The 16474-nt window shown below is 36.4% G+C and overlaps 1 protein-coding gene across 3 annotated transcripts in view; it reads right to left on the bottom strand.

Annotated features, from left to right (window-relative positions):
* Positions 1-16474, bottom strand: part of ZNF277 (zinc finger protein 277) — a 130987-nt gene that overhangs the window by 77128 nt on the left and 37385 nt on the right. Inside the window, exon 2 of one of the 3 annotated variants that reach the window (XM_065939294.1) lies at positions 9456-9832. The exons of the other annotated variants lie outside the window; for them this stretch is intronic. Coding sequence (XP_065795366.1) covers positions 9456-9513 — 58 coding nt within the window. The 5' untranslated portion in view covers positions 9514-9832. The remainder of the gene's footprint in view (positions 1-9455; positions 9833-16474) is intronic. 3 annotated transcript variants of the gene reach the window in all.

Consider the following 16474-nt stretch of genomic DNA (forward strand, 5'->3'; position numbering starts at 1 on the left):
ACAGAAGAATTCTATAAAACATTTGAAGAATTAGTGCCAATCCTCAAACTTCTCCAAAATACTGAAGAGGAAGGAACACTTCCAAACTTATTTTATGAGGTCAGCATTACTTTGATGACAAAGCTAGACAAAGGCACTAAAGAAAACTACAGGCTAATATCCTTAATGTGTAAAGATGCAAAAATTCCCCACAAAATGCTAGCAAGCCAAATTTAACAGCACATTAAAAGGATCACACATTATAATTGAGTGGAATTTATCCTTGGTATGCAAGAATGGTTAAGCATATGAAAATCAATCATTATGGTATATACCACATTAACAGAACGAAAGCTGTAAATCACAGGACCATCTCAATAGATGAAAAAAAGCACTGACAGAATCCAACATCCTTTCGTGATAAAAACACTCAACAAACTAGGAAAAGAAGGAGTTTACCTTTTAAAAAAAGTAGATCACCTTAACATAATAAAGGCCATATATAAAAAGCTCATAGTGAATATCATATATAATCATTGTGAAAATTGAAGGCTTTCACTCTAAGATGAGGAACAAATTAAGGATGCCCACTCTTGGTATTTATATTCAATATAATACTGGAAGTCCTAGAGACTAGGCTAGAAACAAACAAGAAACAAAAACGGCATCCAAGTAAGAAAAGAAATTATCTTTGCAGATTACATAATCTTGGATGTAGAATATTGTAACGGTTATACACACAGAAAAAATAGCATAGAACTAATAAACAAATCAGCAAAATTGCAGGACACATAATCAACATATAAAAATCCATTGTGCTTCTGCTATATACCAGCAATGACTTTTCTGAAAAGTTAATTCAAGCAATTCAATTTATAATAGCATCAAAAAGAAAGCAATATGTAGGAATAAACTTAACCGAAGGGGCAGAAAGATTTGTACCATGTAGTAGATTAGAGGTTGCAGAAATGGCTTGATTTCCTGCTCAGATTACGACTCATGAGATGATATTAAGCTCCTTTGCATTCCTGTAATATGAAGGCTGTGCAGAATCTAAAATGTTGGCTGGGGCCTCATTACCATGCTACAAATTCTTACTTTCAAAACTAGGGAATGGTGAACTGTGGTTAAGTTTCCTTTCTCAGGCAGCTTTCTTGGCAATCGATTACTTGTCTGGTTTACACATGATTCATTCTTATCTTAATCCATTCCATAAAGAGGAATTAGTAGTGTCTACTTTAATAATGCAGTAGTAACAATAATGTGAAAGCAACAGCTGTTTGAAATATAAGTTCGTGACATTTCAGAGGGAAATAAATCCTAGGAAGAGAAAGTAAATGGATAAAAATAAATCCTTTCTTATTAATATGATAAATGATTATTTGTAGATTTTAAACCAGACAAGATTTCTACTGTTAAAAATGTACTTTAAAACATATATGGTTAAGTATATTTATTTCAACAGAAATATTTTCTCTAATGCTAAACTTTATTGGCAAGGAGAGATTTCAAATCCAAAAGGAGTTGGAATGAAAGATTAAAAAACCATACTTTGTGTTATTATTTTAAAAGCTGCCTCACATTACTGATATCTCACATCCTCTACTGCTCTGACTGTATACTATCAAAGACACCTCGGAGTATTTCAATGTAAAACTACTATAAGTTTTTATTTGATAGAAGTGCTGGGATTCCAAGTAGAATTCAAGGCTGTGTGTGTGTGTGTGTGTGTGTGTGTGTGTAAGTAGAGTTCAAGGTTGTGGTGTGTGTGTGTATTTCATTCTAAGTAATGCAACAAATAGGAATTATGTCCTCAACTTTATCTCCCTCCCACCAGTAGAAGGCAGTAGTAGGCAAGAGGCAGACATGGATTTGGGACTATAAATCTGGAAATAAAAAAGGTATTAAAATTTTCACCTCAGTTAATGGAAAACTTAGTTAACCAGGATAACCTATTTCAAACAATGCTGATGATCCTGACAGAAGACAATTATAACAAAAGACACTGACAAACAAGACTTTTAGACATGAATGAAGAAACAAAGCTAACTGGTGAATACTCTTATTTACTGAAGCGGTAAAGAATCTGCCTGCAGTGCAGGGGCTGCGGGAGACATGGGTTCAATCCCTGGGTCAGGAAGATCCCTTGGAGACGGGCATGGCAGTCCACTCCAGTATTCTTGTCTGGACAATCCCATGGACAGAGAAGCCTGGCTGGCTACAGTCCAAAGGGTCGCAGAGTCACACAACTGAAGCGACTTAGCATGAAGTATGCACACACGGAGGGAAAAGATGGAAAGGAAGGAAGGGTAAATGCTGACTCATAAACACCTGATGGTTATTTGCCTACCTTATGCTTTCAAACAAGCGGTGTCCAGTGGAGATTTCACAGTGCGGCCACAGAGGTTGGGTTTAACCTAATTTAACTGATTTGATTTGACAGACAATTACCTTGGAATGAATATTCTAGTCAATATTTTAATGAAATGGGTTGGCAACTAGAAAATTGTAAATACCTATCTGATATTTCCTTATCAAGTATAATTAGTGTTTTTGATAGAATCATAATTTTTTCTGAGTTATAGAACTAATACATTTCTAGTTAAAAAATTAAAGAGCTATGTCATCTTTTACTTTTAATGTCTGATATCTTAATTCATCAATATAAATAATTTGTTACTACAAGAGACAGTTTTGTTTACAGGACAAGTTAAAAATATTTTTAGGCACAGAAAAGTACATTAAGAAATAGGAACTTCTCAAAAGCACCACAGAGCACTGATTCAAATTCTTGTTTTAGAACATTTTACTTCTTCACTCTTATATACATATATATGTATGTATATATCAGATGTCAATGAGTTCCCTGAAAAAATTAGTTTTTTTCTTTCACTTAATGAAATGTGTCGTTAACAGTTCTACAGATGCATTTCTGTATTTGGCTTATGTCCCAAACATATTAATAATGTAGAATAAAGACAAGCAGTAGTTTCAAATCAGTATGTGTGCTGAATGGACTTTCATGTGGAGAAAAGAACACATTAACTGAGTATGTTCTCTGCTCTTTTGACAAGCAATTTTGCTATTTTTAATACTAAATACAATGACAAACTGTAAAACTAAGAAAACCTGTTAATTCTTTTTTGATTTTTGAGTGATATGTTAAAGTTAACAACTACTAATTTATTCTAACTCCTTTAGAAGAAAATCTATTATTAATACAGTGGACCTTGGCTATGGTAGTACTACGAGATTATTCAACACTGGATAAATCAGCTGAGATTCCATGTGACGGATTTTAACTGTAGAAATAGTAAAAGACCTCTTTATAAAAGCCTTCTCAGCAATAAAGCAGCTCTGTAATAATGAGGCTCTAAAGAATATGAGGATAAAAAATAATAACAGATTGCTTCTAAGCCCTGATATTGAAATAGAAACTTTCCAAAAGTTAGGCAAAGTCTTAGCTGATAGTCACTGTATCATTCAGTTTTATAAAAATATTTCTCTAGAAAGTAATTTTTCCCTCAAGCCCACTTTAAGGCAAAAGGTTGTGCTAGATACTGGGGAGCAAATGAAGAAGAGCAACTCTGCCTTCAAGGAACTCATGTCTTTTCCACCAGGGAGGCTGGTCATGTTCAGATACATCTCACACAACCTAGAATGTCAGAAGAACCAGAGGAGAGAAAAGAACGAAGCACAATGCCAAGGCAGCCTGCATCCACCAAGTGAAATATGAAGCCCTGGATGCGTTTCTCAGTTCCAGTCACACGCCAGCAAGCGTGGGTAGTTGTTTGGTCTTACTTTGAGGTCTTTAACAAATCCTTTCTCTTCACCTTATCTGGAGCTGCTGCTTTTATAACAACATTACTTATGAGTAGTCTTTTAAAAAGCTTCGGCAAAACGCTTGAGATTCGATCATTTTATTTCAGGACAATTAAAGGAAATAATTCTTAATTTACTCGTCCACTGACAACCTCTCTTGTATCTTCAGTGAAGTTTAGTATAAATCCTACCTCCATAATACAAAATAATCTTCTCTAAATGTGACTATATCACAAAAATCACTTGACTTCCAATACAAAAAAGAAGAAATAAAAAGAGGCTGGACAATAAAACACACAACAGATTTTAGTTCTAGAATTTCAGATATAGTACTAATTCCCCATGGTTTACATCATAATTACAAAAATTAACCCAAAAAGTGATATAAATTTTTTATCTCTAAAAGAATAGGTGGAAGGTAGTCTACATAAGGTTGTACATGTTGCAAATTATTCATGCAACAGCAAATACAGACTTTTGCCAGCAGTTAATCTGACTAGTGATGTCCAAATGCAACTTTACTAAAAATGATACTTAATAAATACCTTTAGCTATTTCTATTTTCAGGTAGTGATTCTCAAACCTGACAGTATATATAACTCACCTAGGGAGCTTTGGGAACACGCTGCTTTTCACACAGACATTCTAACATAATCACTCTATGGTGACTGGAACATGTTTTATGTACATCCACAAAGTACTGTTGAAAGGAAAATGTGTTATGATCAATTCTATGACTTCATAATTTAGTATAAGAGTAAAATGACAGACATTTTACAGAGGAAGATTAAAAAATGATTTCTGGATTTTAGAAAAACAACATCTTTTCTATAGGTTTTAGAAGGGCTATTTTGTGATAGATATAATTATATTTTGTAGATAATACGCTGACTAGAGAGAGAAAGAGCTTACCTGGAGGCTCAGACGGTAAAAGAATCCACCTGCAATACAGGCGACGTGGGTTCGATCTCTGGGTTGGGAAGATTCCCTGGAGGAGGGCATGGCAACCCACTCCAGTATTCTTGCCTGGAGAATCCCCATGGACAGAGGAGACTGGCAGACTACAGTCCATGGGGTTGCAAAGAGTCGGACACGACTGAGCGACGAAGCACAAGAGCACAAAGAAAGCAAGCACTGTATTTATGAAAGGTAATCAAATTAGTCATTACAATATGTTTCTTTAATATAAACCTGCTCATGTGTGTGTTAATCACTCAGTTGTGTCCAACTCTTTGCAACCCCAAAGACTGTAGCCGGACAGGCTCCTCCCTCCATGGGATTCTCCAGGCAAGAATACTGCAGTGGCTTGCCATTCCCTTCTCCAGGGGATCTTCCCGACTCAGGGATCGAACCTGGGTCTCCTGCGTTGCAGTCGAATTCTTTACCGTTTGAGCTACAGGGATGGGGGAAACCTGCTCATATACACTGGATAAACTGAAGAATAATATCAGCATAACAAGGAAGTTGTATTATTTCATGTGTATATTTTTCCCAGCAAAATAATGATTTGAAGCAATCACAGCATGCTTTCTCATTATTTAAAGAAAGTCTTAGCAATATATAACAATCTTTAACAAAACTCCTGAGAATTCTAGTTAAGTTCTTCCTTACAGCAAGCAGGGGCTTCAAGACTGCTACTCTTTCCATTAAATCAAGCTATTCAAGGAAGCTGATAATGCAGATGAGCAAGGTGCAATGACTTCTCTTCCTGTATTTTAAAAACACCTGACTGACAAAGAGAGTATTTTCAACAAATGGTATGGAATAAATGGACATTCACAGGCAAAAAAACAAAACAAAACAAAACAAAAAACCCAAAAAGAATCTAGGCACAGACCTTACAACCTTGAAAAAATTTAACTTAAAATGGATCAAAGATCTAGCTGCAAAACACAAAATTGTAAAACTCGTAGACAACAATGCCAACTAAAGATGCCACTGGCCATCTGGCTCTATAAGGAGTGAGTAATTAGCCACCATGGTTGCTAACCTTCAACACACCCTGAAAGGAGTTCAGGGAGATCAGGAAAGAGGCACTCTGCTCTGGGAAAACTGGCAGAACAGGCCTTCAGATACTGAGGTATTTTCATGAGAAAGTTGTTTTTTTTTTTTTTTAATGAACCTGGATTCTTGCATCTTCCTATACTTAGAAAAGCACTAAAACTATTAACTAAGATATCTGCACCTCATGATTAGCAGCAACCTTCCACCAAAAGGAGTGCTTAGTTGCATATGCCACCTTTGCCTAAATCATAAATATATGTCCTTGATTACCTCTTTGGAAAGGATTCTCAGAGTTGTCTGAGAGGTTGTCTTCTGGGCAACAGTACTTAGTAAGAAACTGAATAAACTAGACTTACAGCTTTTATGTTGCTCATTTTAAAGTTAATAATAACAGAGGAGAAAACTTTGATGACGGTTGTAATGCCTTTTTAGACACAACCCTAAAGAAAAGATCCATGAAAGACAACTGATAAGCTGAACTTCATTAAAATTAAAAACTTCCAATCTGAAAAAGACAGTATCAATAAAATAAGAAGCTGAAGCTGAGCCACAGACTGGGAGAGAAGATTTGCAAAAGATATACCGGATAAAGGACTGTTATCCAAAAATATACAAGAACCCTTAAACCTGAACAATAAGATAAAAAACAGCTTGGTTAGAAAACGGGCTGAGGATTTTTATTACCTTTTCATTTAATTTTTTCATTGAAGTATAGTTAATTCACAATATTATATGAGGCTGAAGACATTAACAGACATCAAAGAAGATATACAGAAGGCAAATGAGCATGTGAAGAGATGTTCTATATCATACGGTTCCAGGTAAATGCAAATTAAAACAAGATTCCACTATCCAGCTATTAGAATGGCCAAGACACTGAACACACCAAATGCTGGTGAAGATACGGAGCAACAGGAACTCTCATTCACTGCTAGTTGGAACACCAAACGCTGGTGAGGATATGGAGCAACAGGGACTCTCATTCACTGCTGGCTGGAACAACAAATGCTGTGGTTACTTTGGGAGGCTGTGTGGCAGTTTCTTACAAAACTAAACATACTTTTACCATACTATCCAGCAATCGCACTGCTTGGTGTTTATCCAAAGGAGTTGAAAACTGATGCCCACACCAAAATCTGCACAGTTTACAGCAGCTTTAAGCACAATTGCTAAAACTTGGAAGCAACCAAGATGTCCTTCAGTAGGCAAGTGGATAAATCAATCTTGGTACAATCCAGAAAATGGAATATTATTCAGCACACAAAAAATAAATGAGCTATCGAGACATAAAAGTACATGGAACAATCTTAAATGCATATGACTAAGCAAAAGAAGCCAATCTAAAAACGCTGCATAGTGTATGATTCTAACTATATGACATTTTGGAAAGGCAAAACTATGGAGACCATGAAAAGATCAGTGGTAGCTGGGATGGGGGTGGGAACAGACGATTATGTAGAGCATAGATGATTTTTAAAACAGTGAAAATACTCTGTATGATATTATAATAATGGATATATGCCATTACACATTTGTCTAAACCATTAGAATGTACAACACCAAGGATGAACTATGTAGTCCAAAATAAACAATGGGCTTTGAGCAACCTCATGGACTATAGCCTATCAGGTTCCTCTGCCCATGGGATTTTTCAGGCAAGAATACTGGAGTGGGTCGCCATTTCCTTCTCCAGGAGATCTTCCCGAGCCAGGGATTAAACTCTGTTCTCCCGCATTGTAGGCAGATGCTTTACTGTCTGAGCCACCAGGGAAGTCCCTAATGTAGGTTCACCCTTGGTTAAAAAAAAAAAATTTTTTTACCATTCTCGTGAACAATGTTGATAATGGGAAAAGCTATTCGTGTGTTGGGGTAAGGAGTATATGAGAAACCTCTGTACCTCTCGATTGTGCTGTGAATCTCAAACTGTTCTTAAAAAATGTCTTAAAACAAAATACCTGATTGATAGATGTCTACACACTGAGTCGCATATTTAATTTTGATAAAACTGACCTTCATTAGGAGCAAATGTCTCCAAGGAGCTACACTTTGAAGGAGACAGCGTGAATTCCAGTGTTCAATGACAAAGAATTAACTGGACTGTGATTCTGAATGTAAACCCAGTGGAAACTTAACCATGCTGCTCTTTTTACTAGGACTGCTCTGGTTTACAAAGTTCTATTGGTTTTGAGTCATCTCTCCTTACCCTTATCTCTCAGCCTCCACTCCCCAACAAAGCCTATTTGTATTGCATGCTTCAGTAGAATGCAAAGTTTTTCAGGAATGCATATAAGGTTACTAGGATAGAAGCACCTTTGTTACTTGTAAATAATGAAGTATTTTTAGGGCTTCCCCTCCTGGTTCAGCTGGTAAGGCATCCACCTGTAATGCGGGAGACCTGGGTTTGATTCCTGGGTTGGGAAGATCCCATAGATAAGGCAAAGGCTACCAACTCCAGGATTCTGGTCTGGAGAATTCCATGGACTGTATATGTATAGTCCATGGGGGTGCAAACAGTCAGACACGACTGAGTGACTTTCATTATTTCACACTGGGACAGAGGAGGGCATCTAGTGATAATATAGCTCAGCTGTTAGACTTAAAAACCCTTAATAAGAGAACCCTGGGGCTAGGGAATCACAGTACTCCACACAGAGAAAAAGTGCTTCTGCTACAGCACATCCTAGCTATAGCTAGTGAGGACATAGAATCAAAACTTCACTTTAGGGATAAGAAAACTGTGACCTAAAATATTTTTTCTACTTTAAATCTTGTCTCCCTAGTAAAGTATTACAACAAGCCTTCTTGAAGAGGCCAATGCTCATTATGCCAAATGACTGGCCATCATAACAGTTTCTGCATCACGTTATAGCCAAGTCAACAAGGAGGCTTTGTCCTTCCCCAATGCAGTTCCAGTTTTATTCTGCAAAACAATTACAAAATAGTACTTGTCTTACCAAGACAAGCTTTATAACAATTTTACTGGAATGAATTTATTCTCCCCAAATCTAGATATAAAATTGCCATTCTGAGAGAGAAATACTAGATAGAGAAAGACAGTAGGTATCACTCAAGAGTCCCAGTCTGTAAGATTCAGGGCACTGACACGTGGAATATCAAAGAGGTGCAGAGTCTTAAAAGTGAAGAAACCTCTCAAGAAATCTAGACTAAAACAAAGTGCTCAAGTGACCGTGCATTTGAAGTTATTAAGTGGCAAATCAATGAAACCTCACTGTTTATCTAAACCACCTAAAATAGATATACAGTAATTAAAAAATTACTGTCAATTAAAAAATTTACAGTAATTTAAAATAAGCAACCCAAGGAAAGAGTATATATACTGACAAAATTGCAGCCCATCCCTAGTTTTGGTATGATTTACTTTGATTTGAAGGTACATAATTCCACAAAATCCACTTTGGATTTTAATTTGGACATGCAAAAAAAAAAAAAGAAAGAAAGAAAGAAAGAAAAGAAAGTTCAGAAGCAATGATCTATAAACCATTCTTTGTAATTCCTGTGTTATAAAATCACTTCTAATTTCAAGTTTTCACCACATGATTCTACGTGGATAAAATTCTATACAAAAAGAACAGAAAAAGACAGAAAAGAAACACATTGTAAATCCTTAAGGACCATACAGATAAACTCACCTTCATACCAAATTGTCATGAGGTACCTTAGACTTTTCAGAAATCCACTCAAAACCATTCAGAATCATTTGGATGAGTCTTACAATGAGCCAGAGTTAACAAAACTTCAGCTTTCTCCATGAAAGGAGATGCTGAGCTCCACTTCGTGAGAATTTCAATTATCAGAGGGAACAAGCAGGGAAATCTTGGGTAAGGTCTCCAATGGAACAAGCTGCCACCACTATTATTTTGAAAGTGCAGCGGCCTCAGATCCCTTTGTGGAATGAGACATCAATAGTAGAGAACACCCGGTTCTCCCCTATGCTTCTCAGGTCTGATGACTCAAACCTCCTAGTCCTCTTCCAGTCAGCAGATATTCACTACCAGTGAGACGTACACTACAAAAAAGAATGGAAAAACAGGAAAGGGAAAAAAAAAATGAAGAGAACTTTTGGAAGCAGGCAAGAGATTAAAAAACAAACAAACAAAAAACACTCCAAACAGCCAGCAAAGCAAGTCACATGTTATCAATCATTAAAAGGGCTGTTCATTGCCCTTGCTCTCTTCCCTCCATTCCCCCACCTCTTTTCATTCTCAGATCTGACTCTATAAAGCTTTAAAGCACATATGAAATAAGACTTAAAACATAATAGGGAAACATTTGATTGATAAAATCAATAAAGATAAGATCAGCATCAAACTGGAAGGACTGATGCTAAAGCTGAATCTCCAATACTCTGGCCACTTGATGCGAAGAACTGATTCCTTGAAAAAGACCCTGATGCTGGGAAAGATTGAAGGCAGGAGAAGAGGACGACAGAGAATGAGATGGTTGGATGCCATCACCAACTCTATGGACATGAGTTTGAGCAAGCTCTGGGAGTTGGTGATGGGCAGGGAGGCCTGAAGTGCTGCGGTCCATGGGGTCGCAAAGAATCAGACACAACTGAGAGAATGAACCTAACTGAACAGCATCAAAAGACATGAGATTTTCTTTAACAAGTGGTGCTGGGAAAACTGGTCAACCACTTGTAAAAAATAAAACTAGAACACTTTCTAACACCATACACAAAAAAAAACTTGAAATGGATTGAAGATCTAAATGTAAGACCAGAAACTATAAAACTCCTAGAGGAGAACATAGGCAAAACACTCTCTGACATAAATCACAGTAGGATCCTCTATGACCCACCTCCCAGAATATTGGAAATAAAAGCAAAAATAAACAAATGGGACCTAATGAAACTTAAAAGCTTGTGCACAACAAAGGAAACTATAAGCAAGGTGAAAAGACAACCCTCAGATTGGGAGAAAATAATAGCAAACGAAGCAACAGACAAAGGATTAATCTCAAAAATATACAAGCAACTCCTGCAGCTCAATTCCAGAAAAATAAATGACCCAATCACAAAATGGGCCAAAGAACTAAACAGACATTTCTCCAAAGAAGACATACAGATGGCTAACAAACACATGAAAAGATGCTCAACATCACTCATTATCAGAGAAATGCAAATCAAAACCACAATGAGGTACCATTACACGCCAGTCAGGATGGCTGCTATCCAAAAGTCTACAAGCAATAAATGCTGGAGAGGGTGTGGAGAAAAGGGAACCTCTTACACTGTTGGTGGGAATGCAAACTAGTACAGCTGCTATGGAGAACAGTGTGGAGATTTCTTAAAAAACTGGGAATAGAACTGCCATATGACCCAGCAATCCCACTTTTGGGCATACACACCGAGGAAACCAGATCTGAAAGAGACACGTGCACCCCAATGTTCATCGCAGCACTGTTTATAATAGCCAGGACATGGAAGCAACCTAGATGCCCATCAGCAGATGAATGGATAAGGAAGCTGTGGTACACATACACCATGGAATATTACTCAGCCATTAAAAAGAATTCATTTGAATCAGTTCTAATGAGATGGATGAAACTGGAGCCCATTATACAGAGTGAAGTAACCCAGAAAGATAAAGACCAATACAGTATACTAATGCATATATATGGAATTTAAAAAGATGGTAACAATAACCCTATATGCAAAACAGAAAAAGAGACACAGATGTACAGAACAGACTTTTGGACTCTGTGGGAGAAGGCGAGGGTGGGATGTTTTGAGAGAACAGCATCGAAACATGTATATTATATAGGGTGAAACAGATCACCAGCCCAGGCTGGATGCATGAGACAAGTGCTCAGGCCTGGTGCACTGGGAAGACCCAGAGGGATCAGGTAGAGAGGGAGGTGGGAGGGGGGATCGGGATGGGGAATACATGTAAATCCATGGCTGATTCATGTCAATGTATGACAAAAACCACTACAATACTGTAAAGTAATTAGCCTCCAACTAATTAAAAAAAAAAAAAAAGACATGAGGTTTTCCAAGTCCCAGCACTCTACTGAATACTGAATACTGAACATGCACAATAACTACTAATTAAAACAGAAAAGTCAAAATAAGTTATTTGGGTTGTATAAAATAAGCTAATGGGATAATAATTCTGTTTAACACACGCAATATACTTACGACTATAAGAGGGTATAGCAGTGGTCAAAGGAATCTATTACAGAGCAGAAAGGTGCTTCACTCTGAATTTCACTACCAGCTGTCACTTCTGCTGTGTTTCAAACGTTTACTTTACAGCAGGGGAAGGGGATATTGTTATAATAATTTGGGAAGCTTTGTAAACCACTCATCCAGATGAAAGCCATTGTGTTGAAGAAATTCTTATTTAAAAAAATGAAGTATAGAAAGTTTATTGATATTAAAGAGTTGAGTTCTACATTTATTAAGATAAATACACTGTTCTGGTGCATTAAGGGATTACAAGAATGAGTTCTTCAAAATTGAACATATGTGTGACATCAATAGTTCCCAAAGAGAAGACCTAGACCTATAAATAGCCAAGGGATATTTTACAAAACACGTTATTGGCACTGCTATTTCTGGTAAGCAATTGTTTTAGGAGTACAGTAAAACTTTAGAGCTTTCAATGGGGTTTTTAGTGTTCCACAAACCTAAGCCTTATAATTATTTTCAAAAGTAAGTTTGTTATGATATGCTGGTGAGGTCTTCAAATATCTTACTGGATATTTCTTAAGTTATTGTAACTCTTACCCACCATCCAAAAAAGTAATCATTTCTCGGTTTGTGATTTTTATAGCCAGTGATAACCCTGGACCATTGTTAGTGATCCACGGGCCAGACAGTAACTATACTGTCATCTTAAGAATTTAAAAAAATGCAGAAATGTTGATAATAGGCAGAGTTGCCTTTCCCTGTAGTAAGATGACAAAACTCCTCACAGTTTCCATTTATTTCTACCATTTAAAGGCTGACAGAGCACAGTCAACAACATGATTGCCTCCAGGAGCTTCATTCTGCACTCTCTGCTCTGACAAAGCTGAGCTTTCCTCCCTACAGAGAAGCATCCAGAACTGTTCTGCAACTTTCACCTTTCCTTCTTATTCAAAACAAAACGTAAGAAAGTGCTCTCAGCTATTTTCTTTACATCTTGGTTGACTGGTGTAATACTTTGATTAAAACTCTCACTAAAATAGTTTGTCATATAAATTTCTAAAACAAAATTTTTAGACAACAAAAATGAGTACACTGTAGAACTTTTAAGCAAAACCATTCAGAAATAAGCATAATTAACATTATGATGATTTTTCTTAATATATATCTCAGCACCTATTTTATTAAAAATCCCCAAAATACTTTCCTTATACGTGTTTTTTCCTCCACTTAATATGCTGTAAGGAACTTTCCATACCACTAAATAGTCTTGTAAAAATTACTTACAATAACCAGAGTTTTCTAACCTTGGAACATAACAGTTCACAGATTTCTTGCTATTATAAACAAAATTGCAATGAATATAAGTGTAACTAAATTCCTGCCCTTTTTAAAAATTTTTTATTTTTCCTGCCCTTTTAAAAATAATAATTTTCTTAGGATTAATGAGAAGCAGAATTTTTAGGTCAAAGGGTACCAATATTTTAGTGTGGATCATTTATATCTTTTATTATGGAATTGGTAAAGACAGTCTGGTCCCTAGTTAATAAAAGGTGACATTAGCAGAGGGAATTAGACATCATACTGCTTGACTCTGGACATAAACTTGATTCCTTTCTTTTATTCTGATATGAAGAGAGTCCGGAAAGACGGTCAATAATCTCCAGCTATAGGAGATTCCTCTCTAGGGAAACAGGGCCCCACAGGGAGGGCCATATTATAAGTGTGACTTACTCCTGCTTACAGATGCAGCCTTTGCTCAAATGTTTCTCTCAACTGGATGTCAGCTAGGGCCCAGAGGAAGCACCCTGCATTTTACTGAAGTCAGGGTTGCTGGGTATTTTTTTTTAATCTTACTAAAAAATTTGCTTACAAGATTATTTCTGCCCTTGTCCCATTCTCTCAAGCCTGAAGACACTTCTGCAATACTTTTATTGATTGTTAGCCACTAACCAAGAGCAATTACCCCATGATCTAGAGTTATTATAAATAATTACTTAATATGAGTTAAATCATTGAGTTTGAATGGCTTGTATAAACACTCTTGGGTTTATGACCAGTGGTAACTGGGGTCTGAGGGCCAATTACATATCAATGCCCAGAGCAGTAGTTCTCAAAGTGTGGTCCCTGGACCAGGAGCATCAGCATCACCTGAAAACTTGCTAGAAATGCAAATCACTGGGCCCCCATCCAAGACCTAGTGAATCAGAAATTCTGGGGTGGGGCCCAGAAACCTGCATTTTAACAAGTAACCTGTTTTAACAGGTGACGCAATTTAAGAACGAAAGGCCTACTGACTTGACACCACAAAATCCTCTAGTGAAATGTTTATGTTGCTTTGGAGGGTCCATTAAGGTACAAGCGCCACATATACTTTAAAAAATTAGACTAGAGAGGAAGGTGGGGAGAACTTGCTGTGTCATAACAGTGTTTGGCTTAGAAAAGTAATTCAGAAAAAAGAGAAAAAAAAAAGAAAAGTAATTCAGTTTTTCTCTAAGAGTAGTTAGGACTAGAATCATCTAAAACCAAATATACAAAAAGCCTCCTAGTGTAGAAAGCAAATGATATCTGTTTAAAGGTGAAATAAACATGGCATAAAATGCTGACAGTGTAAAGTCATGTATTAAGCATACATAAAAATGAAAACGAACATCATGTGCTATGCAACACTGGGGAATGAGGCAAATTTGAGGTGGTACACTGCCCTGATATGATGATCTAATGGTCTAAAACTGGGCTTTTATAGTTTAAGGCCTTTACTCTGTTTAAGGCCAGATTGAGGAAGATGATGGATTGTTTCTATTAGGCAGTATGCTAGGAAGTTCTACACAATCTCTGATTTAATTATCAGAAAATATTCTATAAGCAAGGCAGTCTTATTAAGAAGTAAGAGAATCACAGTTTTTAAATTTCTCCGAATGGGTCAGTGACAACTCAATCCATTACCAAACTTCTGAAAATCACTTAACAGGCAGCAGCCTCATTCAGTGTCTCTATTGTGTAGCTAGCTAAAGGTCTACCAACGCCCCCTCCCCACTGGACAGTACTGCTTCTGAGAGTCCAACAGTCTCTGATCACCATGGCTCCCCAAACCCAAAATATGATCAGCACTCTGCTCTGTCAGAAAGACTATGCCTTTCAAGTCCAGCAACAATAAATCCAGCTTTTTGATTCAGAGATTGAGTAATGACCTCCTTGACCAAAGGGTTACGCAGAGGATTGGAAGCCAGGCAGTCTGATTTCAGAACCCGACCTTAGAGTCATTATACTTTCCTTGAGCAAATATCCTAATGTTTGAACTATAATGGAGAGATCTTGACACCCTCTTTCCTTTCATGACCACAGAAATATTGTTATTTAAATACAGCATATAGTGACTTATTATTGCTCCTTTCTATTTTTATTATTTTTATGGACACTGTGAATGGCAAAGTCCTTATTAAAGTTAGGCAGTACTAATCATCAACATTTACAAGCAAAAGTATCCATATTTTAACTGAAACAAACTTAAAATAACAAGCTTAGAAGAATTTCTAAATATGAATAACAACATACTTTTGTAGTAATAAGACAAAATGTATTTTTAAAAATAGACAATCAACTATATTGTTTAGAACATTGAGAGATAATTCCATGGAACAAATTTTTTACGTCATTAAATGATGCTTATTTATATAACTAACTTATTAAGCTTTTAACATATTAGTGCAGAAAATAAATCACATGCAGTAATTTTTTCATAGATAAAAAACATTTAAGGCAAATAGACAAAAAGAAAAAAACCAAAAGAAATGAAACTAAAAATATTATCTGTCATGGGAACTTTAAGTCTAAAGTTCTCTTTTTAATGACAATATTCTCTACACTGTTCTCCCCTTGGCTTTCTTTCTGAGCTTTAATATAAAGTTGAAAATTCCTGGCCAGTAGCTTGACCATTTTACAATCCATAAACGTGGACAAGCAGTCTATACACATGGCTCAATAACAATCTTTTTAAATTTAATTGCTTTTTAAAACATCTCAGTAATTTGGAAGACAGAACATGAGAGAGAGAAAATCTACTAAGGCCAGAAAGCTAGAGGGGCAGATTGTAGGAAGGAGAGTTATTAAATGCAGGCAGGCTGAAAGCAAGCTCCGAGAGTTGGTGATAGACAGGGAAGCCTGGTGTGCTGCAGTCTATAGGGTTGCAAAGAGTCAGACATGACTGAGCAATTGAACTCAACTAAGGCTAAAAGCAGTGTACAGGATTCATTGTAGAGAAATATAAAGTAATGATTAGAGAACACCAAATTCTACAGGAAATGAATATACCCTTGGTACTCATATGCTACAAGACCCTGAACAGAAGCATAAATATTTAGTAGAGGATAAGACTCTATTAGCACAGTGCTTAAAAAACTAAGTAGATTTTTTAAATGTTTATTGCCTTGGTATAAGTCAAAGGATGCTACTTAAAAATGAAATAACTTTATTTGGAATAAAATGTAGTTCAGGTCACCTTGCTTTAAGAAAGTC

Source organism: Muntiacus reevesi, chromosome 6, assembly GCF_963930625.1.
Source record: "Muntiacus reevesi chromosome 6, mMunRee1.1, whole genome shotgun sequence".
Classification (NCBI taxonomy): Eukaryota; Metazoa; Chordata; class Mammalia; order Artiodactyla; family Cervidae; genus Muntiacus; species Muntiacus reevesi.